Here is a 27,932-nt window from a genome sequence, read left to right on the forward strand (position 1 = left end):
CATACAACAAATACTTCATAGAAAGAAGAACAAAAATGAAAGAACAAATTGCAAGTAACATACAAACACGTAAAAATCATAACAACAACACTACGCCGTTTCCCATCGTTCTTCCTCTCTGGTGTCGACAATGGCGATAGTAGTTAAAACGACACCCAAGTTGTCATCATTATGCCGTTTCCCAGATAATGAACACTTAACACAGAAACCGCACGGAACCCCACTTGCAGCCAGCACTCAGTCGGACGCTTGGTGCGATTGTTAAGATGATGATGCTGTTTCCCTTTCCGCCTCAAACACTCATACGAACCAACACACACCAGCACTCGACCTGAGATGTTCCGTCCTTTTGATGCCCACCATCCTTCCTTTTTCGGGCGATCAAAAAGTTATGCTGCGTTTTCATAAGTAGCAACGTAAAAATCTCTTTGGAATCCTCAAATTCTTGACCCGTTCCATCCAATGTGCTCGGATATCACCGGGTTCCTGGTAACTTCCCTTTAGCGCAGCAGAAGCTTAAGTATTTCTAGAGTCAAAGTGTAGTGATGGCCTACTTGGTCTCCACCAAGCCGACACAACAGGAAAAAGGTTGAAGTCCTCGTTATTGAAGCACTTCCCCAACGAGACACTACTGGGCGTGCCCATATATCTTGTCCTTTGTACACATGTTTACGCTACAACACCGTCCCGACTACAATGCCATCCATATGTTCCGGCATAACGCAAAAGCATAACTTGAATCTCAGTAGAGAGCTTGCCGCAAAAAAAAGTTCCCAGTACGTCGACAGGATTAAGCCATCGGACAAAGGTCACCGGAACGCACAAACCTGGGTGTTTGTATTTGTACGTGCGTCTAAGATTATACTTCCCAACACCGGATCGTCTTACCGGAACCGGATAAATCACTGCCGTCGGGTGGCATAGAAGAGATACCGCTCCGGTGGTATCTCCAATGTCTTTAGCAACACACAGGCCGGCGCTACGGGATCATACTGTGCGGTAGCTTTGTAGGTTGTGAAAAATTAAAATTAACTTCTTTAATTACAAACCACCAACCGGGCACCGTCTTGCATTGGCTGTATCAGGCTACAGAGACGCTCGGTTGAGATTAGCGGTACTGACATCACGCTGCTGCTAGTTATTATTGATAACGGCTCGGATAACAATGATGGATGATGTCCAGCATGGATTGGTATGCTGGGAAGAAATTAGACATCCACCAGATACTGGGATCGTGTTTCCGCTCGCAAGCCTGTGTTTAGGGCGTTCGAACGCTTGGTGGGCGATGTTTTTTCGGAGGCTGAACCTTGCGTGCCACGTTGCAGAAGTGCGTAGAAATGAAACTGTAAAACCATTACCTTTGAATCACTGGGCGAGCTCACCATGGGCCTACATTGCTTTATCACATATAAGTGCGTGGGTGCATGTGTTATAAAATCCTCCGAATATGCCGGTGACCCTGTCAGAAGTTCCTCGTTATCGGTGCAGGACGTGCGATCCTGGGTACGTCTTTACGGAGAAACGATATGAGTTGTGTTTCTGTTTCGGTGCTTCATCTCGTAAGAATCGGTGCACGGTTCTAACGTTTTCCGGGCAAAGAATAGAACAGGAAATTTTTATTTCATTGCGGTGACACGCCTTTTCGTTCCCAAGTGTGTGAATTGGGCGTTAGAGTTGAGTACACGCGAACATTTAGTTTACCCAATTAATTCGAATGGTTCTGAGTTTACGCGTCATGGTTGAAGTGTTTGGTGTGACGGTTGTTGTTTAATTCGCACCCAAGCGGGATTGTAATAGTATCCCGTGTAAGGAAAAACACAAAAATCTTCGTAATGTAAGTAAAAATTACTCTTATCTTATGTAGTATTCATTCTTTACAAAAAAAGAATTCTGAGGATATGATTGTGTAGTTTATCTAAGCTCTATATAAAATCGTTCCGAAAACCACAGTTCGTAATGGAAAATAAATCGACCAAAGCAGTGGCAAGAAACCAATTACAAACCACATCAAAAACCTTAGCAAAGAACCCTAAGCACTCTCTCCAGCTCTTTTGAAACAACAAAAAATGCCCATGGAACAGAGACCTTGACGCAGAACCGAATGCACTGTAGTTGGATGAGCGCATGCATGATGCAATCCGCCTTTGTCTGTACTTTACCGGCCGAGTGCCTCCCATCGGAACGGCAACAGTACCAGAAGGGCAGAAAAAATTTACCCTTGCCCCATCGCGGGCAATGCATCAAAATTGTGCATCGAGTGCGCGTATAAGTTCATGCGCAAAGTTGGCACAAAGTCGAAGTACATCGAAAGTGATAGCGGGAGTGTTAGGTCGAACGGAGCCGCGTGAAACTTATGCTTGCACATGTACTTTAACAAACCAATACCTGTGCGCCTGCAGTTGGTCTCGTTCCGACCGGCGACACAATCTTCTTCCCCCGAGGAATGTTAAATCTTCATCGTCCCATTTTTCGGACGTAGCGAGACAACCTGCACTCGAAACGCAGTTCGTGGCATGTCTTCGATGACCTCCGGACGCCATCGCACTGGGGAGCACAGAACGCCTCTGTTTCGGTACACTACCGACGTACTTGAAACTTTGCAATAAAATTATAAATCTCATCTGCACATACACTCCGGGCAGTAGGAGTCCGGCTGGAATGGGCAGCAAATGAGCTACTGGTGGAGAAAGTCATAGGACAAAGTGAGCCAAAAGCCCACACACGATCGCTCGAAGGCAGAACGGTTCGCAAGGCAAGCATCAGGAAAAGATTGACTTTCTAACAATGGAGCAGGAACGATCTGGTGCATTGGAAGCAAACAGAAAACAAAAAAAAAAGGAAACAGCCAAAGCTGGCAGATACAGGAGCAGATGTAGAAACATCCCTATCCGATGCCAACATGTAATTGGAAGGTGTCCTTGTGCATGTCCAAGGTTGCACTAGAACACCAAAGTTACTTGGTCGCCAAGTTTTCCACCTCCCAGACAGTACCGCGTACCCGCACACCATCGGGCTAAAGTGAAAAGTTTTCCACAACGAGTTTCCAGCTTTATGGATGTTCATCCGAACAAAACCATCCCGTGCGTTGGATGAAAACTTTCTTTTTTATTACTATATCAACGGCACATGTAGACGCGGACACACACGCAAATGCAGGATGGCTCCAGATAGATGCGTGTGAGCAGTGAAATAAATACCCATGAACATTAATAGACTGAGCGATTTGGTTTGCTGGAAGGTTGCACCATAGCAGATGGTTGGAAAAACGAAAAAGAACAACATACATTTCTATTTACACCATTTTTACGAGCCAATTACGAGAGACGTGTGCGAAATTTTGGTCATCGTTAAGTGGTGCTTGATATGGGCGGAATTGAAAGTAAGGAGAAAATCTTCGTGATCCACGTACAAACGTGAAGAGTACCCGTTTTTCGGTGGAATTAAATAGCAATAAACATAGTTTTATTACAAAAAAAAACTGTTCACAGAAGGCCTAATAGTCTTAAACTAGTCACAGTTAGTTAAAACATAAAGCATCTGCAGCTTTCGGTAGTCATTGAATTACATAGGCTGTTTGGCCATGTATCTAATGCACCAGTACCTTTAGACGACCTCGTAGTAGTTGGGTTTTTTTTTGCGACTGTTGCTCCTCCTCGTGCCTACGCATATGCCGCTGGAACCCCGAGGGGTTAGGTCAAGCTCACTTACTTGAGCTTTGATAATCGGTAATGTATGTTACCACTCTGCACAGCAAGAAAATTTCAAGGTAAGAGTAAAGCATAACAGCTTCTGTTAACCTTCAATGTGACTTCAGATGATACTGCTTAATGAAAGCTTTTAAAACTATACGATATGTGTTTTTCAGGGCATAAATTGCGCAATCATGGCTAGAATTCGAATATCCATCTCATTAATTAAGGCACTCTAAGTGCGTTCACTGTACACGAAAGTAGGACACAATCACCTGACGAATGATTAGAAGGAAAGCAATAAACTAAACTAGCCAAAGAGCCAAAATTAATTTTGGGATACCTTTTATTTCTCGCAGAACACATCCTGGAATATCTGATCACAAATATGCAGCTCTTGATCACGATTACCTTAATAATGGTCACTAACTTTAGTAGTTATGGCATAATAGTACGATATAACATATGGTTTGCTTGTTCTGTCTCCTAAAAAATTGAAGTATTAGAATACAAACATAAGTTTTATAATCGAATTCATCATTTTATTAGATTAATAAAGAACAAATGTTACATCTACCTGCATTCCCTATCGATAAGTAGTAAAAGATTTCTTAATACGCCTGAAGGTATGCAAAATGTATTACAAAAGAGATATCAGTACGTAATTTTGAAATTCAATTTATTAAGGGATTAATTAATCAAATTGAATTAGAGGCAAAGAATTCGTCATCAAACAATGCTCAAGAAAATCAATTGTCTGCGTGACTCAACTCTCACTTGGTTTGTGTTTACCCGTTTTAAAAAAGTACGCCTGGTGCTCTGCAATATATTTGTGAACACGCTCATTACCTAATAATGGTAAATAAAAGGTTTAATAGTTGGTTAGTTCATAGGTAATTTAGAAAAACATTTAAAACTTATCCAGCATATGACGAATAAGCATATTTTCCAGCAATCAGACATGTAAAAAACGGCACTAAACCAAATCTCTTGCTTGGCCTTCACTTTCAACTAAATAAAGCTTTTTCGATAATAATCAGTGGCAATCGTGACTGTCCGTGTTCGAGACGTTTGACATTTTTCACCCTCCCTTACTCCCACTACTGTTCCAGTACACGGAAGTACGCAAACAACACTCTTATACGCGCCAGCATTCTGCTCGAAAAGCTGTCGAGAGTTGGCGAGTTCGCTGTTGCAACACCAAAATACTGAAACGGCCAACTTGCTAGCACGATAAAGTTTCATTCCATCACTGGCACGCGCACGACGGTAAATGGGAAACAAGTTGCAGCAGCAAAATAAAACGAAAGCAACAAAAGCTGCATATTACTCACATGTTCGCCAGGCACTGTGCCGTCCGTACGGAAGGTAGAATCTTTTCCCCATGCGCTGCACAACAGGCAACAGGTAAAATCGTTTCGGAGATGAGTTTTCTTGCGCAATTGTTCCTGTTGCTTCTTTTTAATCTGTTTTCCCTGTACCAAGTTCCTGGTCGGTGGAATGGCGCTTGATCCGCTCATGGAAAATCCCCATTCCAAAGCCGTGCTTAGACTCGGCCCGGGCCATAACTGTTTGCGACAGTTTTACTTTTTCGACTCTTTTAAAAAGACTTGCTCCCGTCACAATCTTCGATGTTAATAATTTAGTTTGCCCAACTTTGCATCGCGTGTGACGTAAAAGACAGTGTGTAAAAAACAACATCACCCACAACGTAAAAATGAGGTTGATGGTGGTGTCGTCCTTTCGTCGATAGTGCTACGGTAAAGTTAATAAAAGCCGAGAAAGTAGCTGCAAAAAATAGGCTACTCGTTGCACCTTCAGTTGGTTTGATGTCGGTGTTTCTGAAGGTAATATCCTCGCATTAGCCAACTTTAGATTTTACCATCCAGGACACCATCAACATGGAGGTGGACATCATCCTAGGTGTTGATAGTACTTTTTCGCTTAGCTCGTTAGAGGATGATCAAATTTATTTTTGACACTGAGCGTATGCCACACTTTTGCTATGCCAAATATAAGCTTGCAAGAAGTGAGTAATCGAAGTTGTCAGCTAAAGCAATGTGGAGGGTTGATGAAATTTTAAACATTTTACTTACCTTTTGTGAGTACATATTGAAAGGCATCCATGATTATTTTGAATATACGTCAAATGATAGCTTAAATGTCAAATGTCAACTTTCATTAGGACGGGCACGCACACTTTTCAAAACCATCATTGAGAGCAATTCGTTTATTTCAAATGCAAATTTCAAATTTCAAAAATAAAAAAAATATATTTGAGATTTGAATTAGGCCGCTTTGTTTGGAATTCGATCACATCTGTGATTGCGGAAACACAGCCACTGAAGACAAACCAAACTCAAATAACACTATTGCCGCTGGACAAAATATTTGCTCAAAGATATCGTTCAGCTTAACTGAAAACCTTTTCTCTGATTCTCCTCAAACTCTGCGTGCAGTGTCTGGTTACACTTTCTCCGTCGAGAGGGAGAAAGGAAACGCAACAAAAATCCATCAAACGAATCCTTGTACGTCTTTTACTTCGGCTTTTGCGCCACAAACATCGTGCTCGTGAGCAGTAGCGGTAGCATGCACACAATTCCCCGGCACAATGAAACGGACAACAGCATGAAAATTAACCGAACCAGTTTTCCAAGCCGTAGTTCATCCGCAGGCAATGGTGGCTTCTTAGTGTAATAAAAGGTCGCATAGCCCGGCACGCTACTTTGGCATCGCATCTGCTGATACACCGGTGAAGTAAATCTCCTTCTTAAATACATTCTTCGACATGTCTATTGCGTCACGGTGCGAGGATAGTTGGCACGGGGCACGGGAAGTCTGATGGTGGAAGTCAAAATAGAGCACTGGAATGGGTTTCTACTATTGCCTGGTAACACAATAAAGAGAACATAATATTTCTTGCTTAGTCTAGGTAGCGCTAGGAGAGTGTTTGCCACAATATTTTCCTGTTGCAGTTTCTTCAAATTTTTGAATACTACCTCGCTTTTGTTACGCAAACCCTCAGGCAATGTTATACGCTGCGTAATTCTATTTTACATGTTAGCTAGTGTTATTTCTTCAAGAAATATTGTGTAATGTAGTTTACCTCATAACAAATCATTTTGTCCCTGAAGTGTAGTTGAAGAGTGATATTCAGTATTTAATTTTATTTAATTTAATAATTTATTTAATCAAAGACATTTAAAACTCTTTTTGTTATTCTTTCTTGATACTACTAAGCTACATCCGCGAACTGTCAAAATAAATCGACTAACGCCATCTACCGGCAAACGTCTATAGCTGAATTATAATATTTATGATTAATCTCTCAAAATAACGCCTTTATTATTGTTTTAAATGTATATGGAATGGAAAGAAGAGCCCAAATATTAAAAAAAAAACGTATGACTCACATCAGATTAGGTATTCATTACGCCCTGGGAACACTCAAATGCAAGTGGCGGAACATTACCCAAATAAAATAAATCCCACTTACATACGAACATTGCTCGTGCGATAAAACCCCTGAAAAACATTACCCTGTCCCCACGAAGTGATACTTATACTAAGAACACACACATACTCGTTCACATACGCATGCTGCGTGCTTCATTAATGGCAAATTGCTAATGCCGTATCGTAACAGTATCATCGATCATGGGCTGCACTTTCTCAAGCAAAAGTAACAGTGGAAAAGGCGGCAAGTTTTAGTAACACATCTTGGGCCACCACATCTTGCACTGACGAACGGTGACGCTTCTTGCAGGAAATGATAAGAAACTACCTACTTATCCGGACCAACACTTATGGTTGTCATTGTCGCCGTGTGCAGAAAACTCCAACCGCAATTCGATGATTGAAAGTAATGTTCGTGCGTGAATGGCAGTTGGCTTTGTGCTATTTTGAAAGGGATGTACACAAGAAAAGATCCGCCAGATGGGTACGTCAAAACGGATCAAGGAATGCAATTAGTGTCATTAGGTGGTACGTGCGAATGATGCAGCAATGGGGCCGACCTTGTTCGGAGATGATTCCTCCTAGAAAATATGTATAAGGAGACATAGTTAAGAAATTTCTTCATTTAGATTCACATACTATAATCACTTAAAATTGTTTACAGTTTAAACCATAATTACAGTATTATGCTGATATTTCTGATGCATTTATAGTACTAAAAAAATTGTTTGCGATTTCAATGATTCGATAATTTAAAAAAAAAATCACCATTAATATGTATGAACAAGGTGGCTTTCATAATCTAAAAGTTATCTTTCTTCATGTTCGATTAATGTCATAAATCAAAAACATGCATACCATAGCATAACTCCATAAAAGAGGACATTGTATCCCACATATTTGTTCAGCTGCTAATGAACACCCGTCACACCTTTGGGGAAGTTTACACCTACAGACCTTTCTGATTTCGTACATGGCAGATAAAGCTTTTTCCATTTCACATATCGGAGACTATATACACATTGGAAAACCCGAAACCAGAAGCAGCTCTCTAATAGCGAGCGGTAAAATGTTCCAGAAAGCAAAAATTCGCGAAACGTAACCTGGGAACAAATTTTCCAACTTTGTATAAACCATAGATATTCTCACAATACCTTCCAACCGAACCGAATCCGTTGATAGGGATCCTGCAGGTAGTGCCGGTCGTTGTTAATATTATTCTAAACTCGATTACTTGTGAAAATGGCCAGACAAAAGCCACACATTGCAACGAGGTGTTTTCCACGGTCGGGATAATGCTTGCGTAACGGTTGGAAACTCGCACTAGATGGTGAAGGTCCCGTCAGTCCGTCGGGAAAACACACCGCCTCGTGCGACCTGTTGCATCGCACAAAACGCGGCAGTGTGCGAAGAGGAACTTTTGCCAAAGCCGAACTCAAACACCCACGGTACCAATTAGGCGACAAAGGTCGTGAAATATCCAGCGTGTGTGCACTAACGATAGCTGGGCTCACTTTTCGGAGACATTAATTTTGGAAAATTATCCTGCCCGATCCGGCGACGTTGATGGGTTTCGGAGGGTGGTACAATCCATATCGGTGAGTCCGTGGTGAATTTAACTAATGAACTGTGTCGCATGGCTTAGGCACTGTCCATGGGCGGGTACCCTATTCGGTACCGCAGCACGTATCAAAGCTGCTTCTAAAACATGTACATTTTACAGTGAGGTGAAACTATTTAATACCAGAACGGTAAACTAATCATCAAAGAGCGGAATAATAATGTAATAGCAAACCAATTTCAGAAACAATATAAGACTAATAAGCTAATATTACAGTAATAAATACAAATATATGCTTAATTGTATACCTTAGGACGCTTTAGATGTGTTGACCAATTTACCTTGTAACACAGTGGCATACTTTCAGGCGTTTTGATTATTAACTATTTTTTCCGTTATTTCAATCATTCCTTCAACGCTCTTGTCAATTTTCAAGAGTTTTTCATTAAGTTTTCTTTTGTAAAAAAAAGGTTAAACAATAAATAAAAATGACAATGTTTCAAAAAACTGTCTGCCATACTCTTTCATCCTTCACTGCTCCCAACGGCATCCAGCAACAGGGACTATCCATGTCTACTCTAGCGGAAAAACATTTTAATTAAGCCAAAATGATACACAAGATTTTCACCGATGATGAATCGGTGTGCCTAAACCCTAGTGTAAACGAGCGAGGAAAAAAAAGAAAACCCACATATAGAACCCCAACAGCAGCCGCCATGATTGTGCCAGCCAGCGTAAGAGCAAACAAATTCACCTTCATTCGTTATCTCCGACACCTGACTTTATCCATGGTGGATTTCGGGCGGAGGCTGGTAGATGAAACTGACCGTAGTGTGTCGTAAGCTCAATTTGGGGAATTATTCGTCTCGCTTCTTTGTTATTAGAATGTGTCACCACATGTCAGTTCTCAAAAGGAGCAAAAAGCATCGTTAAAATAATAGTGGTTTGGAAAACACCACAAAAACACATTGAAAAATAGTTTGATTCGTATAGGATGAATAACCAAAAGAGTAAAACATGTATAAAACATCGATCGACAACTGTTACAGTGAAGCACTGTATTGATTGCAATCACCGCAAAAAAAAGAATTGAATGTATGCCTTACAAATTGTTAAACACAGAGTGTCAGATCGTTAATAATACTGTAAATATGATACCTTCCTTCTCTCTTCTGCTATTCTCATACCCTTAACCATGATCGTACCACATGAAAACAGTGGGTGTTAAGTTATATTTTCATGCACCCAACAATCCTCCCCCAGTGGAAGCCCCGGTGCTGAAAAGCCTTTCGCAACTTCCGTTCGTAAACTGTTGGGATTATGCTTAATTGGCAACTAGCAGTGATGATGAAACACGGAATGAAAAAGTATACAACAAAACAAAAGCCTTTCCCTTTCACTGACCCATCCACGCAGCGTTCTGCGGCGGGGTGTCTTGTAGGGTCGGAAAATGTCCTTAAACTATATGCTAACTAAATGCCCTATTCCCACAAGTAATAAACGGCAGTGGACTAGCCTTACCCACAAAACCCTACCATTTAACTCATCCTAACTGTTTTGAAAATACAGGCGGTTTACCGATATCCCCATGGACAAGCTTGTAACAGATTAAAACAGATTTGGGTTTTTACCTCCCTTTTTTCCATGCGTTCGGGCCATCAACTTCTGGTGGTAGATTTTGGGGGTGGCCTTCGAAAATTGATTTTTATTTTAATAGTTATGTCAGCCGTTTTTTTCCTGATTTTTCTCTCGTGTTCATAGACATTCTTTCGCTTCGCTTTTTGGTTCGGTTTGAGTGTGCTTTTTTCGAAATGTTTCCCATTCCTTTCAAACTGCCTTGAGTGTTGCCCAAAAATGTTCGTCTAATTTTTCATTTCTTGCTACGAAATACACTGAATACTATGATGTACCATATTTTAATTGTTTTTTCCCCGGCTTTGTTTTAATTCGTTTGCATTTTTAAGCTTCATCGATTATTATTATTTCACTGTGCCGTTATGGACCTGTCCCTATTTTCTTACATATTTTTATTTATCTACCCTGCGGCACGTTGAACTTTTGTGCCTTCTGTTGATGCTTTCACAATGCAATCCTCATTTCTCCGCCTAGTGAAAGTATATTATGCCGCCGAGGCTTTTGTTCTAAGCCTTAGCGACCGCGGTTCCTGCTACTTCCTGCCTGCACAAAAATGCCAATGATAAATGAAAATAAAACTCATTTCACTGAATGACTCACTGCCGAGAGAAGACGTCAACGGTATGCACCCCACCAGACGCGGGGCGTTGATGCGGGCGAACGTTCTCATGGCACCGACAGACTTATTCATCCGTCTGGCTGTCTGTTGAGACAAGTAAAAACTCTCCAAAAATGGAAACTCCCTTTTGTCAACGGTTTGTGCCAATTCTGTGTCATTCAGCAAGAATGGAAACAACTTTGACGCAGGCACACTATTCAATCTATAAGAAACACGCACATTAGTGTGATGTATTTTTGACATTTTGTCTCGATTGCTTTAGGACAAATTATTGATTTGTTTACCAAATTTTCAGACAATTTATAAATTATATATTACTCTTGTGTAAGTAATTAAATATTTGTCAGACGTCCAACTATAAAATGGATTCACACAACAGTAGTACTGCAGGTAGATCACAACTCTCAAGTGTTTTCCTTGTAGTTCTTCTCAATATCCAAAGATATCCAATAACTCACACTAAATATGTCATAAACCATTGTTCACTCCTAACTTCCCACGTAAAAAGCCAAGCCATCCTTCAAAATGCCATCATCATCCCCACTTTGGCCACTGCGCCTTATCAGCATTGGCGCTTATTACGCTTTGAAATCAATCGATTCTAATCGGTTCTAGCGCAACGGACTGCAACTGCGGACCACAACTCGATTCCGTGTACCCGTTTCCCGAGAAGTGAAATCCCATTTTTATTGAGAACTGCATTAAAAGCGTCCAGCAAACATGGTTGGCAACGCACATGGCCCTATGCAGGATGTGTGGACGGATGAGAGTTTCCAGTTCCAACTTGCCCATTTCGTACACGGGCAGTGGCACTCGCTGGAAGTTAAGTTCATTTTTATGTGCCTTTCTGTGCTTTTCCTGTTTTGGGAACAGATATTAAAAAGAACGCAAACTCCCACGACCACTGAAAGCGGACAGTTTCTGGACCATTTCGGCATTGTCTCCCGGTTGGCGCCGGAATGTATGCAAGTACTCGTACGGGTGGGTGTATTGCAGTGCTGACACCGGATACTCTTCGCTACCATTGCATTGCCAGATGGTAAACGGGGTCATTATGTAGCACTGTACCGATACACGTTGGAGGATAAGTAATAATGTGGGAATGTCACATCTAAACATATTAAGAAAATAAAAGTTTGAGAGTGATGGTATTATACATTTAGGCGTTTTAGGATAGAGTGGGTAAGTGATATTTATTGAAAAAGTCTCTAAAACTCTCATTTACTCGTCATAGGTGCTAAATATCCTAGGATATGAAGCCTTCCTCCATTTCTATTGTACGACGTCATAAATACGAGCTCTCTCTCTCTCTTCTCACTCTCAACATTCGATTGACTCGCGGAGTGCGTCACGATCGTTAGACAAAAAGGATCATCCATTCGGGAGATCGGTAGAGGGCTCCATCTCGTGGCGTTAAAAGTACAACCGGAGTGTATCGCACGATGTGATAGAAAAGGATACCCACAGACCACAATGCTCAAGGATAGTACCAACCAGCAAGCAGGCAAATAAAAAGGAAGCATACCAAAAAATAAACCATTCTCCCAACCGGCTTACCGAACAGGACCACTTGTACCAAAGCAGGCTTCGTGCTCCGTTTCGCTGTGCGTGTGTATCTAGCCGCATCGGATGGTAACGCATACGCAACCGACGCGAAACGATTTTTTACGGCACGACCCGACCAACACCCGACGTACCAAGCGTGCTTGATGCGGAGTTAAAAAGCCACGATGGCGACCGTACCGCTTCCAGTGTCGCACAGCATCGCAAACGTGGAAAAGTCGGCAAACGCAGGATAACAGTTCTTGAGATTGATGCGCGGATGAGTGGAGAAGCGAAACCGTCCAAACCGTTGCGCGCTTGCACGTGGTTCGTCCGAGGTTGCAATCAGTAGACTTGGCGTCTCCATCGCAGGCGAACGCGCCTTTGGTGCGAGCCGTTTGCGAGACCAGTAGCAGTAGTTGTGCCGTGATCAAAGACAGTGCAGAAGTGAGCTGTTAGGTCGATTCTGGTTCCGTGCAAGTGTTTGATAGATCTGACGAATAGAGGCAGAGTGCAAGCGTGCAGTTAATGTGTTACACAAATTAACCCAAGATGAAACCAATCCCTTCGGCACCTCGTTGAGGTGTTTCGGCGTGTTCGGGCAGATAAAAATCAAACAGTGAACGGTGTCCTGGTGTGCGGAATATCTTCCTGGATTCAAGATTCAAAGGAGATATTCCCTTCCTTCGCTTCCCTCATCCACTAAATCCCCCCCGATGTGCACCGTGCGGACGAATCACCGTGACGGAGTTTCCATTTTCGCGTACCCAGGACGAAATCGGAGGATCGTGCGAAATGTTTCCATGCGCTGGTAAAGATACAACAATATGCCTCGAGGACAATAAATAGATAAATAACATGGTGCGCCGTTCCTACCCTTCCTGCCTATTTGCTGCTTGCCCAAATTACCGATTCCTCCATTTCGAGCAGCAGAGTCCACAGACTGTACAAATATTCCCCACTTCTTAATTGACCGTTGACAGCATTTTTACAATCCTGGCTGGATGTCTGGTCAACGGTTTTTGCCTGGGGACGGAAATGTGTAGTGCACGTAAGACTATAAAGATATTGGCTGGCACCCAAATTTATACCGAGTTTAGCCGAGTTTGCTTTCTGGTAGGAAGTGATTTCCGTTTACACAGGGTAAATGGGACAATTCCTTATGAGAAAAGTCTTGACGAAGAAATACGGTAAATTTTTGGTGTTCCATTATAATCATAAGAGTATTGCAATTTATTTTTGCAAGAATTCAATTTTCACTTGAAAATTCAAAGGAATGTGTTTTAAGTTGTTTTAAGATGTTTGGTCAGCGTGTGGTTTAATGTTTCTCAAAAGGGAAATTAAAAACATACTTTGCATACATTTAGGCGTACTCATTTCATCAATCCGTTCGGGTAGCCGTCGGTAACTTTTTGCCGTATAAATTTCCAAAATTAAAGCCAAATGTTAAAAATGAACGCAAAAATGTCACATTCAATATAAACAAACTAAACTAAAGCGATAAAAATCAGCTACAGCCGTTTCGATATCCTCCTAACACATATTACGTTGGAAATGCTTCCCAAAATGGATCTCATGAATAAGAAGCTTACGTCTCACGCGTTCCAGCATATCTCCTTAAAGAAGTCCAGAAGTCCCTTAAACACCGTCTGAAGCATGACCTCCAATGGCGAATGCGTGGCTTGAATGTTTCACACCGTCCCAATTGCACGAGGAAGTAAAATGTGCCCCGAAAATCAGTGCACCGGTATCGTGTTGTTCAGTTCCGGTCCAATATCTTTCTGGTTCATCCCTTTCCCCGCGGGTGACACCTACGTTTGGCACGGTTGTGAATGATTTATTGATTGCAAGTCCGTTGGCAGTAGTTCAAGCGGAAATGCTACCCCGGACACACGCACAGCTTCCATGTTATTTTTTTTATGGCAGAATGCAGTTCTATTTCGCCAGCACGCGCTAGAAGACTGCCGGACAACGTGGCGTCAGCATGGTCGGTGCTGTTGTCTGTGTGGATTTATGCACGCGAGTTTTGGGCTAAAGTGGCGGGGCAGAGGGTTGAAATGGTGTATATTTTGCTTTCCTTCCTTGTTATAAAAGCCGTTAAAAATCTTCCAATTTCCGACTGACGCACGCAAACTCATTGTGGCGGATGGAACTTTCAGTGCGCTGGGGAGCTTTTCCAGAGGAAGGAAAGGAAGAACGCCCGCGGGAGCACGATACATGTTTTAGCAGATTAGCACTGTGATTCGTAATCGTGACCGGACTAGATGCGAGATGATTTCTTCGCAGGCCTTTTTCGCGAGGGGAAGCTCTTGCTCATTCATAATTGCGCGGCCCAATTTACTGAAGCGAAAACTGGCACTCAGTATTCCCTTCCCATCGTTTTGATAGTTGATATGGAGTGGAATCAGTTAAGGGAAAGTTTGTTTTTGTAAGACGTACGGTTTGCCCTTTTTCCGGCCAGACTGTGTTACGTTCACCACAATAAATACTGGTTATTTCGTAATTAAATGCGTGGAAACGATTGAATCATGGGTGGCAACATGGTGGAATAGAAGATTCTTCTCCAATTTGTTGATGAATTTATCAAGACTATGTTGCAGCGGAGCACCAACTACTTTCGAAGAACCTATACTTTTGTGGAAAGTAAATACCCATCTGTTACATTGAGTCAAAGGATGTCCCATTAGATAATGAATGTATTCATAATAAATTGTTTGCCTCATCGTGTGAATGGAATGGTATTTGGAAAAAACTGAAATTTATGATAAAAAGAAACAAAAAACCCCCATAAAAAATAAAGGGCAGGAAATAAAAGTCTTGCTAATGAAACTGATAATTTTACTAAAAGTAAGAACACAGCAAGTGCCGTCACATTAGAGCTATAAATAAATGAAATAACTTTACTGTAAACCCTGACCGTTGTTATAAGATGAACATTGGCCAAAGCAAAGCTGTGGAAGTCTTGCGCAGATAATTTTGTACAGCAAATTGCATAACTTTAGGCGTTTATTTTGTTTAAAGCACAACGCTATTTCTTAGCGAATTATTATTGTTTTTACAGATCACCTGAAAACCTCCGTTGTAATTGAATATGCATTCCCTACGAAAAAGTTTTCTCTGAACATTAGTCTACAAAAAGTTCGCTTTCCACTGTCTGGCCAATTAAAGTTCAGTAAAATGTCACTTGACGACGGGCAAACTTTTTTTGGGTGACGTTTAATCTAAACTGTTTGCTGCAGGCGGTCCAACTTGTTTAATTTACATAAAAAATACACATAAAAAGTTCGAAAGCTAGTCCTGTTTGACCAAAACAGTTTAATAATATTAATATTATATTTAATTATTTATATTTAATCATGACGATAAACCCAACTTTAAATAATCAAGATAATTAAAATATCGGTTGAATTGTTTAAATTACTAACGATATTAAACTACTAAATAATAATTTTAACACTAAATAGAGCAAAAGAATCAAAATAGAACCAATGAGTAGGTCTGGGAACAAAAACTAGTGCACACTTCAATGTCACAAACTTTCTAAACATCCAACCTTGGTGCAAAACAAAACTTTTCCTAAGCACGAAGAAATCGTTTCCTGTTTGTTCGATGTCAGTTGAAATTGTGCAATTCGGAAGCACAAGATAGGTACCGTAAACGAAAGTTCATGATAAAATTTACACTCATTACCAAATAAACGGACCAATGACGATTACTGTTTTGTTTTGAACCTTGAAGACTTTTACGTACGGAAAACTTCGATTTAGGTCAATAAAATATTTGTAACACCTCCTTCAATGTATCCTGCAAACAATATCGAGTGGAATTACATTTATTTTCCTTAGAATTTCTCATTGCACGCCTTCTTAAAACCTCTATCGGAGCTAATACGTATTGATTTCGCTTATTTTTGACACAAAACTGCTGTGGGCGCTGAAAAAAGCGTCACGAAAAACAAGCCCAAGGCAACCTTCACAATCAGGCTGACAGACAAGCAAAAAAACCTTTTGGTTTTCTTTCCTCCTGCAGCAGTTTTAGGTGATAGCAAACGCAAACAACTACCGAAAATTCGCATACCTTCTCAACTTCCTGATGTGGTGTTTGGTGGAGTGGATTCGGTGAAAAACCACTTGTTACACCTTTCCGGCTGCTGGCTGCATACAGAACAGTGAAGATCAAACGAACTAGTAGGAGCTGTAGTACACGGTCTAACGGCCGTATATCGGGTTGTTTTTCCAACCAGCCGTCGCTGCTGGGGTTTTTTGGATGATGTTCGATTATTCGTCTAACACCATTCCAAGACCACATTGCGGATTCGGTTGCACGCCTCGCTTAAAGATTCCACTGTTTTTCGACGCATAATAAGAAATCCAGAGCATTGCTAGGTTGGTTTTTGGTGCAGGTTGATTTTTTCGGTTTAAAAATAAGGCTATCAGGTAGAATCAAACTGCTGGCCACAAACCATAACTATTTGGTAATGGATAATTCAAGTCACCGTATGACGCCGTATTAGCCAAGCATTGTAAGACTGGCGAAAAAAGTTGCAAGACCCTCTACCAAGAGAAATGAGCACGTTTTTTGCCGATTGCAAACCGAACGGTAACATCATATTTGCACTTGAAAGTTGCAAGAAGAGATCAACTTTTTCCTCATCTGCTCACGTACTGGACGCTCTAATTTAAGTTTGAACAAGTAATGAATGTGTCGGCAATTAGACGAGAAATGGGTAACCTACAGTGTTCTGATTTATTGCTTCTCAATCGTTAGGAGTTTTGTAAAGTTTTCAATAATTGTTCAACAAATTTAAGTAATCTAACAGCAGTTCAAAAGCAGTAGAGCATTAGTTTGTATAGTTTAGTTTTATGAAAACTTTATAGCTTTGTTTAATTAGCTTTTATTTGACCTACAATAACTTGTTTTAATTCCAAGAAACTAGTTACAAGACTACTGTGTTGTTATTTACGTAACTTTAGACCGTTTATCGTGCATGAAAATTAACATTTAAAATTTGGCAAACAAAACGCCTAAATTTAGGCAATAGAAACAAACATGGTTGATTAAAGAAGGGATTTTCTGCTCCTTTAATAAGTACCTCTTTTAGTCATAGATTATTTTTAAAATAATTTATAATTTTCATGACTGATGATGATTAGGAATGTCAAAGAAAAGTGACAGACAAAGTTAATGAGCAAAGAAAATTACATCTTGCATCAAACATATTTTCTTGGCAGAGTATCATATAGAACCCTGCTAGCATAACGCAATGTACGGTTAAATGTAATCGACTGATAAAAATAAAATCTCTTTAAATACATAACTCAACAGAACTTCTACACAAGGAAACCCCCTATTGTAGGAGGTTCCCGCAAACAATTACCATTCGCAAGCATGAAATCAAAACACTCACACCAATGTAAGCGTAGTCCTTTAACATCTATTATCATAATCCCCATTGTTGCATGCATGCATACGAAGCAACAAAAGGGTTATGCAAAAAAAAAGACGGAATGTTATTAATCCGCCACAAAAGCTTGCACCACGACACATTAACAACGCCATCTCAACTCAACAATTGCCTTCCTGTAGGTTGACGTTATCGTTACCATCATTCGCAAGGAAGAATGTATCGTACGTAAGAAAGCAAGTGATACGAAACAATCGGAACTTGGGCAAGGGAGTGGCAAAAAATGAACAGAAATGCCCTGTACCGAACCAAAACGGGTGCCTATAATTAAATTCAAATTTATCTTCTCACTTCCCGTTCCGTTTTTGCTGCGCTGGTGCCGCGCGTTGCAACAGGGTGGCCAACAGTCGCCATGCTCGGAAGTGAGGAATTTTCCAAATCGCCCACTTTTATGCTTCCTTTGCTTTGTGGCGTATGAAACTTAAGCGAGTGGTGGTTTAGCCGTTTTGCGAAATTTTTTCCATCCGCCATCTTCCCGGATGCGTGCTGCTGCTTCCGTTAGTGGTGGTATTGTAATTTATTTCTATCCCGTTTTTCCCTCTTTTAATCGTTGTTTTTTTTTTTTCGTCGTTTTTCGCTTCTTCTCGGCAGCAAACAGTACCAGTAGTAGCAGCAGGATCAGCAACAGCAACAGCACCATAATGAAGTTCTACCTGTTTTTGGCCATCGTCGTGTGCGAATCGTGCAATTATTTTTCCCACGCCGAATATGACTCCCTGGTCGAGTTGGCGTCCGGTGGCGAGCTTGGATCGCTTACCGGTGGCCATCGGCTCACACTGGAGGACTCATCCGAGGCCGGCGAATGGTCCCCGGTGTATCCGTGGAATGCGGCCATCAAACGAAGTGCCAAGGCGGACATTCAGACGCGCCGCCGCAGTGCCCTCGACAAGAACTTTATGCGCTTTGGACGCTCGGACAAGGACATGCTGCGGCAGGCGCGCGCCAATCTGATGCGGTTTGGTCGACCGGATCGTAACTTTTTACGGTTCGGACGTGATCCATACGCGGCGCTACTTCACGAGGAGGAACTTAGCAAGGAGTACGCCACATCAACCGAGCAGCTCGAACCAGCGAACGGACCAGGCGACGAACCCGCAGCCACAAAGCGTAACGGTGGGCTTGGCGCCTCGGAGGAAATGTTAAACACGGGCCTGTCGGAATCGGGCGAACAGATCAAACCGAAGCAGATACTTTACATACGGCGCGACTCGCCGAAGAATCTGATGCGTTTCGGGAAGCGACGCTCGACCGGTTCCGGCTATATGCGGTTCGGTCGGGCCGGGAACTTGATGCGGTTCGGGCGGGCAAGCGACGAACCCGCGGTCGCACTGCTGGCAAGCACCCAGTTCGGACGATCGGCCCGTGCCGGACCGAATCTGATGCGATTCGGGCGGGCCGGCAATCTGATGCGCTTTGGACGGGCTGGCAATGGAACCGGTACGCGAACAACCGCCGAAGAGCCGAACGCTACCGTCCCGTCCCAGCTCCCAGACGCACTGCCGGCAAATCTGGCCGAGCTGTTCGAGAAGGAACCGGACCGAGTGTTGCTGGACGCAATAGAAGCCGCCGAAGCGAACGAGCGTCTTCCGCTGTACATAGTGGAGAAGTAGTGGGGGCCTGCTTTGGCATGGAGTTCTTCTAGGGAGCATCGCTAGCGGGAGAGACACCATTCTGTAGCCAGACGTCTGAGAAGCAAAATGGTGTATTGTTGATAAAACTCACAAACTCACGCTCACACAGAACACACAGAATGTAGGTAACAAACGACAAGGCTGGTATCAACAATATGGAACATTTTGCTTTTCGACTCAATCAGCTAGATACGAAGTGGCCAGAACCAGTGTGGCATACGTGCGTACAATGGAAAACGGACACGCGAAGCTCACAATGCAAAACTATCAATTACTCTTCCCTGTCTCACCTGCGCCAGCTAAACCCGTGTAGATTTTCAAGTTTTAGCGCCGAAACGTAAAACAAAACAGTTTAGCAAAGCAAACAAAATTGTTTCTAGGCTCTCCTAAAAAAAAACTGTGTAAATGATAAAACACAATCAAAAGAAAAAAAAACTCACGTCACATAAAAACTCCGTAAAATATAAATGGTACATCAAAGCGAAGGAGAACAGCAACACAAAGAGAAAGAAATATTTAAAAAATAAATATATACAACACATGCAGAAGATATATTAATTATAACAACACAACAAACAACTCACACTAGGGAATGAAGCAGGATAAGGAAGAAAAGCGAACGTAGCATAGCATACGGGCGGACGCAAACCGGAGCAAGTCGTTACATTTATTGTGTTAGTGTGCTGGTGTATATTAGGGGCATTGTTATAATGCGGTGCAATCGAACAGAACAAAACGCTGCAAAATGATCCATAACGCGACGGACGGACAGAGAACCGGAAACATGTATAAAATAAAGTAATCAACTGATTTTACTCTTCATTGGCAATCTTTCTTCGCTGGGTGTATATTGATGTTTTGCGCATGGAAAGGAATGCTTCTCGCTTGCGATTATCCGAACGAAGCATGCGTTTGCATATTCTTCCATATTTTCAACCTTTAATCGCTAACATGAAACTATTTATAATTTTATAATTTGTTTAATATTATGTAAGTTGAATGATTTAAAGCTTATTTCAAACTTATACTTCATTTATATTACTTTACTTTAACTTCTTTCAAAACTTCACGTAATTAACTACATACGAAACAAAAAAAAGTAGATTTTACCTTTACATGTTAACAAACCGTTCTGGAAGATGCATTTAAAAATCCCCAAAGCTTTTTGTAGCTTTCGAAATATTCATATTGAAATATTTCGTGAAATATTTCACGCAACGCCCGTTTGAACAGAGCAAAGCAATAGTAATCGAACGCGTCTTTTTTTTCAAATTCAATAGTAGGCTCTGAACATAGCTGCATTATTTGCCCCAAAATTCTAAGTGAATACATACAAATTCTGAGTAATTGTCCACTTTCCGAGCAACATCCTACGAAATAAACTGCAAATCATGAGTCAAACCGTTGCCGATAGTGCCGCTCCACCAAATCACGTTGAAAAGAAAAGCCATCGGATTCAAGTTAGGCTACCACCTCCGAATTGTAAGAAGTGATATCCTTTTCGTACGGAACCTTGTTCTAGCCGGCACACATGTATCTTTATTTTCAGTTAGTCAAGCTGAGCTACACACCAATGAGAGAAATGCCTCCAAAGAGACTCCACAATCCAACATTTGTGAAACTCAACAAGTGGGCATCTTAAGAGGTTTATCGGCTTATACGAAACCGTATCAAGAGCGGTGAGGCTTTGAATGTTTCATTATTTTCAACACAAATTATCTACTTTTTTATTGTTCTAGTGACGACATCTTAAAACATCTCGCGGCCGCTTATTTGTTTACTATTCTCAAGTCACCGCAGAACTGGATACCAGAAACGTTTACGGATATTGTTGAGCTCGAGTCCACGATAGCGAACACCAAACTCGAGACCAGGCTACCGATTCTCCGAAACGATAAAACCTACAACATCCATCTTTCGAACACACTCGTCAAGGGACGGTTCAGTACCCAACAGCAACGATCAGTACATTTAAACATTTACGAAACTTTGACGCGTATTAAGCGTGGAAAGGCTGCTATTTGGAAGTGTGATACTTACTATTTCCTCATCCGTCGTCTCGTAACTGGATGGTACTTCTACACGATGAACCTGCAGGACAAACCGGCGCTGATGTTCTTCAGTTGCCCACAGTTGATGGTGAATCTTGTGCGAGAGTCTTACGGGTGCAACGCGAGTTCGAAATACTTCCTCTCGAGCATGATACTACACTCGGTCGAGGAGGGTGACGTGACCAGGATTGTGTGGAAGATGAAGCGAAGCATCGGTATGAAACTGATCTCTCCGATGGAAGCCATCCTGCACGGCAATATTTGCTTAGCACGCCCCACTCTAGAACGATCGCTCGAAATTGGTCTGAACGTTTTGGAGCGGGCAGGAAACGATCGTCAGAAACCACGCTCCTGGGATAATAAGCTACTAAACGAATGTTTCAAACGCACTCAAGAGCACTGGAAAGTGGCAGAGAAAATGGCTGCCTTTATGCGTGATAAAACCGATCCTCACTATACCGTTGGAGGCTATGAGCTAACGTGCCGTACATCTCCACTAGGACATCGTCAGCGCAAACATTTTGAGGAGCTCGTTAACTACTTTCTCGCTTCCTGCACAGCTTTGCTGGTGGTTGGGCTGGACTGTTCCTTTCTGTTCTGGTCCAGAGATGACTTTATCTACTGGTTTAGTCCCTACCGGTACAGTGCTCTGCAGGAGAAACCTGAAATTCTACAAAGTCGGGCCAGTTTCTTACACATGACCAATGCACTTGCCAAAGCATCACAATCGCTGTTTGACTATCTGTTCGAGCTTGGCGTTTTCCCTGATCATACAATCGAGTTATTCCCGCTGCGTGTCGATGGTAGCACTCCACATGCTCCCATACCTGACGAAGATGAGGACTCGCTGGAAGAGGAAGAGCTTACCATACCACCTGCCAGTGATAGAGGTTGGACGAACTTCTACACACCGTCACTTCACACACCGTCCGAGTTGCGGTTGGCGAGACAGATGCTGGATATGGTGTATCGAACTGCCGAAGATCGGTGTGACTAAGCAGCAAACGATCCAGTGGTAAGAGGTATCCAGTTACACACATTAAGCGGAATGACCACAATGTTAATCACAGTGGTAGCGGCGGCGTAATATGACCAAGTGCTCGTGCAAGAGGAACCGTATAAGTTTGATGCATTCGATAAGGTTTATTAAATATATGTATGTAAGTAGTTGTACATTATGTGAAGCAACAGAAAACACAGCGAAAGTACTGTTCTGGGAGTAGAGTTACAAATTTGAGCGTATATCCCTAGCAATACTTTTCCCCAGGGTGATCCTTTCGCTTGTTAGCTGAGTACCATTTGCTAAATATATGTATATATATACACAGAAACTTTTCAATGTTAGACACCTCGCTGTCAACGGTATGGACTAATAATACACACTCGGAAAGAGTAGAAGCACTAGAGAGTTGCACTCTACAAGACTCTTCAAATGCACCTTCGATGGGTCAATACTATACTGTCGGTATGCTGTAGATTCATTGTCTGCTTCCGTTGGGAATGTGCGGGTCTAGAGCAACGGCAATGTGGGTGAGATCGTGCCACAAGGGACCACAAAACAGCGACACCGTGTTTACGATGATCCGACGCTAGCACTGTGCGTCAGTAGCATGACATCTTCCGGCAGGGGATGACGCTTGTACTGCCGTTCGGTCACGAGAAATACGACCAACCCACCGTAAACGATGTAGAGCAAACCGATCGTATTGATCAGAACAGCCTGTGGTGGTAGAGCGGAATAGTTCTGGCTGCAAGAGAGAGAGAGAGAGAGAGAGAATCGTTCAATAAATTGTAACACGACAGCCGTCCCGCGGTTACTTACACAGAGAAAATGGCTTTTTCCAGTAGACCCAACAGTGCGGCGGCGATGGCCATTACGAATCCTGCTACGCCGAAAAATACATGCACCGGCATGTATGATGCTCGCAGCTGTTCACGTACACCCGGGAACAGATAGGCCGCGAACCCGAAGACGTACTGCGAGCGATAAAGGGCGTAAAACGTTAGATTAGCTATTGGACTTATACACTAGCAGCTGGTTCTACCTGTAGCGAAAACAGTAACACGGCGGACAATCCAACCCAAGAGTGTAGCGTGTACATGTTCGGGATCGGATTTGGTTTGGCGAGGTTGTGCGAATCGAACACGGCCACCAACGCCACCACGGTAAAGATGAACGCAGCACCGTGGATTGTTGCGTGCGTTATCTTAAGCGGCTTCTTACGAGCGTACCGGAATCCACGGTAGATCAGGATGGCTGCAAAAGAAAGGTCGTACCCAGGTGTGTTAAACCACGATTGGCTTGGACTCCCAATACCTGTGCTACCTACAGTTGCCGTAGAGGAATATCATGCCAACCGACATGAGCAGTGGATGCCAGTTGAACTGTATGGATGGGCGGGACGACCAGCCCAGCCCGTTCAGATGGATGCCGATCCAGCAGCTCACCAGAATGATGATCGTGATGCCGACCAGCTGCGTCACCAGGTACAAGATTCGGAAGTTATTTAACGCCGAGGGTGGTGGCGGACTATTATCCATTTTGTAGCCGGATGGGGTTCACGTCACGTCTTGGTTGTAATAGTAATATGGGATTAGACTGTAATTAGAAGATCATGCGTTCAGACATGAGAATCGTGCATAATTCAAGGAAGCCTTGCGGTGTGATTTTGATGTTGGAATTATTTATCCATATAACGATAACTAAGAGCTTTGAAATTATCATGGAGAAATCATCGTGCGATCACAATTCTTGGTGTGTTGGACCGTTTGGTCTAAATGTCTAAGTCAGTCTAAATGCCCTTAGGTGTTACAAAAAGTCTTTTGAATTATATTATAGTACTCTAATTAAAATACGTCATTAGATAAGTTTTAGGCTCTATGCTTTGTGGTTTTTGTGGATCTTTTCGTTTAAATGAGAATAAGTTGATTTACAAATACATTTCTGTTTTATGATATTAAGGCGAACAAATCAGTCTGATCTTTGGCACCTACGCAGTTCAGTGGTCGTACCATTTGCATTGTGTCAAATGGGCAAAAGAAATAAACATTCAAAGTAAGCGAAAATCCAACACCACCCAGCTGTAAAGGGAACTGTAAACAGTGCACATTTGATTCGTTTTGCTTATGATTGCATTTATTTGCAAGGGAAAGCGCAATAGCGAGAACGCAATACCGCTGCATGATTCGAAAAGAAGTGCTTGCGGTACTGATTGATGGACTATTTATGTGCTTGAGAAGACGTTTTATGCGGCTCTAATTACATACCATCGGTACATAAAACAGGGATAGGATAAACAAACAGTAATGGAGTGTAGGTTTTACGAATAAAATCTTAACCTTGAATGACTCAAGATGCAATTGAGCAATACAAAAGTCAAAATAAGGGCTGACAAAGTGTTTCAAAGTCATCTAAACACTCCTTACCAAAGGGCGATCGGAACAACACTGTGAGTTTGACATCTCTGTACAAAACGCCGATTTATCGCAACGCAATAGAGCAACTGTTCAAATAGCTTATTCGATGCATATCTAGCTGTTACGCCAACTCCACAAAAGGTTTTAAAACAATCGACCCTCGACTAACGTTTCTAGTAGTTGTGTTTAACAATCTAATGGGAGTCAACTGTCATTACGATCGATTTATTATGTTTGTAGATCCCTTGCCTTTATTAGTCTGTCTATTAGCAGACCATCCAATTACTAGTTATCTAGTTGAAAAAGTGATTTATTTTAGAAAATAACATTCCTCTCCTCGTACCAACAGCTCATCACATGTGCACGGCACCGTGTCGTTGTCATTAGGCGGACAATTCTCCTCCCCAAACGTCCTTGCACTTGACACGCACACACACCTATGTTTGAGAGTTTTCTTCCGGTTTTTCGAGATGGGCTTCGATAACGATCACGATAACGTTCTTCCGCTTGCAAAGAAAAGGAAACTTACGCTACGTTCGAGATGGGTGCGTTTCATAACAGCAGGAAATGAACTTAACCTAGCCACAATTGTATTACGTCAACCATATCCATCCGGGCCCGATTGATTGGATGATATTTTATTCCACATTACACTGTCTCAAGGCTTTTTTTTGTTTATCGGAGAAATCTGATCCATCATGATTTTGGGGTAATTTTTTTTTTTTGTAACGGCGAATTCAACATCAAAAGGCGTGGATAAATTAAGTCACTTTCGTATATTCGACCACAGAAGGACAAACAGACGGCAGATGGGGTGGTTCAATTTCCATCGACAGTGGTGGGCATTGTTGAGGTTAATAATGCTTTTTGCAAAACAGAGAGAGGCTTTCGATTCACTACAACTCTTCAGCTGATCGTTCGAAGGAACTTAATGCTTTTAAGCAATCATGGAAACTCTACTCTTTTGTGATTTTAATTTCTCATTTGGAATGGAAATTTAATTTAAAGAAGCAAGATTCAAGGACGTTTTTTATTAAACCCATTTTGGACAAAATCTTAGCCTTAGTTAGAGTAGAACTCAACAAAGTTTTGAATCATCAATAGTAGCAAGTGATTGTGTTTTGGGCCATTTCATTTCAGTTGACAGTTAATACTAAAATTACTTAAATGCCTTAACGCTATTAGTGTACTAATTATGGGTCATTGGTCTAAAGATTGCGGATAGAAAAACACTGCTCACAATTGAGGGGAGTGGAAGGTGATCATGAGTGTGAGTGAGTGTCTCTTTTGGTAGCAGCGAAAACAGTTTCTAGGTAAGGTCAAATGTTTAGTAATTCAAATACCCGGTGCGATTTAAGTAATGAGGCTTATAATAACTTCCAATAAGGAAGACAGAATAAGTATTCTGGAGCTTTCATTTATTTTTGTCCTTGTATAATACTTAGTTTAAATGTTGTATCATTAGTTGAAATATTTAAACTTCCATGTGAGTATGACATCGGAATGGTCCAACGAGAAAAGAAAACTTTAAAATGAAAAAAACTCGTTGCTGTGACCTGAGCGTAAAAGCTTCATCAGCCTTTGACAAAATTCATAAATGTCGTTACCTTTTACTTTGACTTTTCCTATTTTTATTTACAATCTTATCATTTTCCATCAACATTCCAAAAATGCGAGCCTTCAAATAAATATTTATTACGAAAAAAAAATCATATTTGCCTAACTTTTCTGCTTTCTTCCCACCCGAAACCAATTAATTTCCCACCGTAAGGCGAAAGCGGCCGAAACATCCCCATTTCAATGCCATGCAACTGGGAGGCGCCATCAACAAATAAAATAATTGACCGCACAGCATTCCAATCATACGCCGCATTACACTGCTTGCCGTGCGAAGCAACATGGCGCTTTGTGCGAACCGCTACCACTTTGAACGAATGGTACATGTGCGGTACAATATTTACTAGGAAGTTTAGGGAATTACTTTCCCTGCCATTTTAATAGCAAAATAAACCACCGCAAAGAGCGCCCTGCTCGGGGCCTGTCAATTTCCTGCCCGGGGTTAGTGGGCCTTTAATTAATGCAAACTGACTCCACTCAGTGGGTTCCCGGTCGCAGAGGTCTAAAAATATCACCTTTTCAACACGCTTTCATGTAAAATGTAAAAGCCAGCCGCTCGGGAGCGTTTTTATTGATTTTTCACCATTTCCATTCAGCCGGGCGGTTCGCGGTCGTGTGCCATCCCAAAGCGTTCTAATCGTGCGAGTCAAACACGTACCACGCGTCATATGTGAAAGATAAAGAACAATTTTCGGTTCGCTTGCTGCATTTCTCTGCTTCGGCACACGTTCTTCCCCCGTTCGTGTTGCAGATTCTTTCACGTTTCATCAACGCGGTTCCTGTGAGGGAGAAACCCTTGACATTCGCTTGGTTTATCTTGTGGCTGATAATGCTATTGCTGTGTGTAGGGTAAGGGCTCTGGTTGATAGGACGTACGGTAGAGAACACGACTTAAGGAGGTGTTCATACTTGCATTAAAGATTATGGGAGATATGTAAGCAGGAACTGAGTGTGAAGGTGGGAAAGACATTACGGATGTTGAGGCAGCAATAACTCATGTGTAATGAATGTAGTTGTTCTATCGTTTGATACGTCACTGGAACATCAGATGGCTTTCAGGAGTAATAATTAATACCTTTTTTTAATATTAGTACTGTTGTAAAACTAAATTTTAGCAGTTCTAGGTGCAGTAGTACAAATGAAGTACTCCAAAATACATTTTTTTTTACACTTCAAAACAACAACACACGCTCTGGAATGCCAAAACACATCTTGGAACTAGAATACTAGAAATTGGACTGTGTGTTGAA

At 41.9% G+C, this 27,932-nt stretch overlaps 3 protein-coding genes across 3 annotated transcripts; 2 read left to right on the forward strand and 1 right to left on the reverse strand.

Annotated features, from left to right (window-relative positions):
• The first annotated feature begins 13,297 nt into the window (after positions 1-13,297).
• On the forward strand, positions 13,298-19,576 carry LOC128711905 (FMRF-amide neuropeptides). Its single transcript, XM_053806795.1, has 2 exons — positions 13,298-13,313; positions 18,558-19,576. Exons 1-2 carry the CDS (start codon positions 13,298-13,300, stop codon positions 19,574-19,576), a joined length of 1,035 nt encoding a protein of 344 aa, XP_053662770.1.
• Positions 19,577-20,988: 1,412 nt separating this feature from the next.
• On the forward strand, positions 20,989-22,645 carry LOC128715025 (uncharacterized). Its single transcript, XM_053809905.1, has 3 exons — positions 20,989-21,079; positions 21,147-21,276; positions 21,337-22,645. The coding sequence occupies exons 1-3, from the start codon at positions 20,989-20,991 to the stop codon at positions 22,643-22,645; spliced, it is 1,530 nt and encodes a 509-aa protein (XP_053665880.1).
• Positions 22,646-23,221: 576 nt separating this feature from the next.
• LOC128711006 (plasma membrane ascorbate-dependent reductase CYBRD1) lies at positions 23,222-24,189 on the reverse strand. The gene is made up of 4 exons (XM_053805872.1): positions 23,979-24,189; positions 23,694-23,905; positions 23,471-23,625; positions 23,222-23,396 (listed from the first exon to the last, which is right to left on the reverse strand). The coding sequence occupies exons 1-4, from the start codon at positions 24,187-24,189 to the stop codon at positions 23,222-23,224; spliced, it is 753 nt and encodes a 250-aa protein (XP_053661847.1).
• Between the last annotated feature and the right edge of the window lie 3,743 nt (positions 24,190-27,932).

Source organism: Anopheles marshallii, chromosome 3 (assembly GCF_943734725.1).
Source record: "Anopheles marshallii chromosome 3, idAnoMarsDA_429_01, whole genome shotgun sequence".
Lineage (NCBI taxonomy): Eukaryota > Metazoa > Arthropoda > Insecta > Diptera > Culicidae > Anopheles > Anopheles marshallii.

What these genes read in the sequence shown, in the direction of transcription:
- LOC128715025 (XM_053809905.1), top strand. Translation starts at nt 20,989, where the DNA reads ATGAGTCAAACCGTTGCCGATAGTGCCGCTCCACCAAATCACGTTGAA. An exon ending in TAGGCTACCACCTCCGAATT is followed by an intron (nt 21,080 to 21,146) that starts GTAAGAAGTGAT and finishes CTTTATTTTCAG; the next exon opens with TTAGTCAAGCTGAGCTACAC. An exon ending in ACGAAACCGTATCAAGAGCG is followed by an intron (nt 21,277 to 21,336) that starts GTGAGGCTTTGA and finishes TTATTGTTCTAG; the next exon opens with TGACGACATCTTAAAACATC.
- LOC128711006 (XM_053805872.1), bottom strand. Translation starts at nt 24,189, where the DNA reads ATGGATAATAGTCCGCCACCACCCTCGGCGTTAAATAACTTCCGAATC. An exon ending in GATATTCCTCTACGGCAACT is followed by an intron (nt 23,906 to 23,978) that starts GTAGGTAGCACA and finishes TTTCTTTTGCAG; the next exon opens with CCATCCTGATCTACCGTGGA. An exon ending in TGTTACTGTTTTCGCTACAG is followed by an intron (nt 23,626 to 23,693) that starts GTAGAACCAGCT and finishes TATCGCTCGCAG; the next exon opens with TACGTCTTCGGGTTCGCGGC.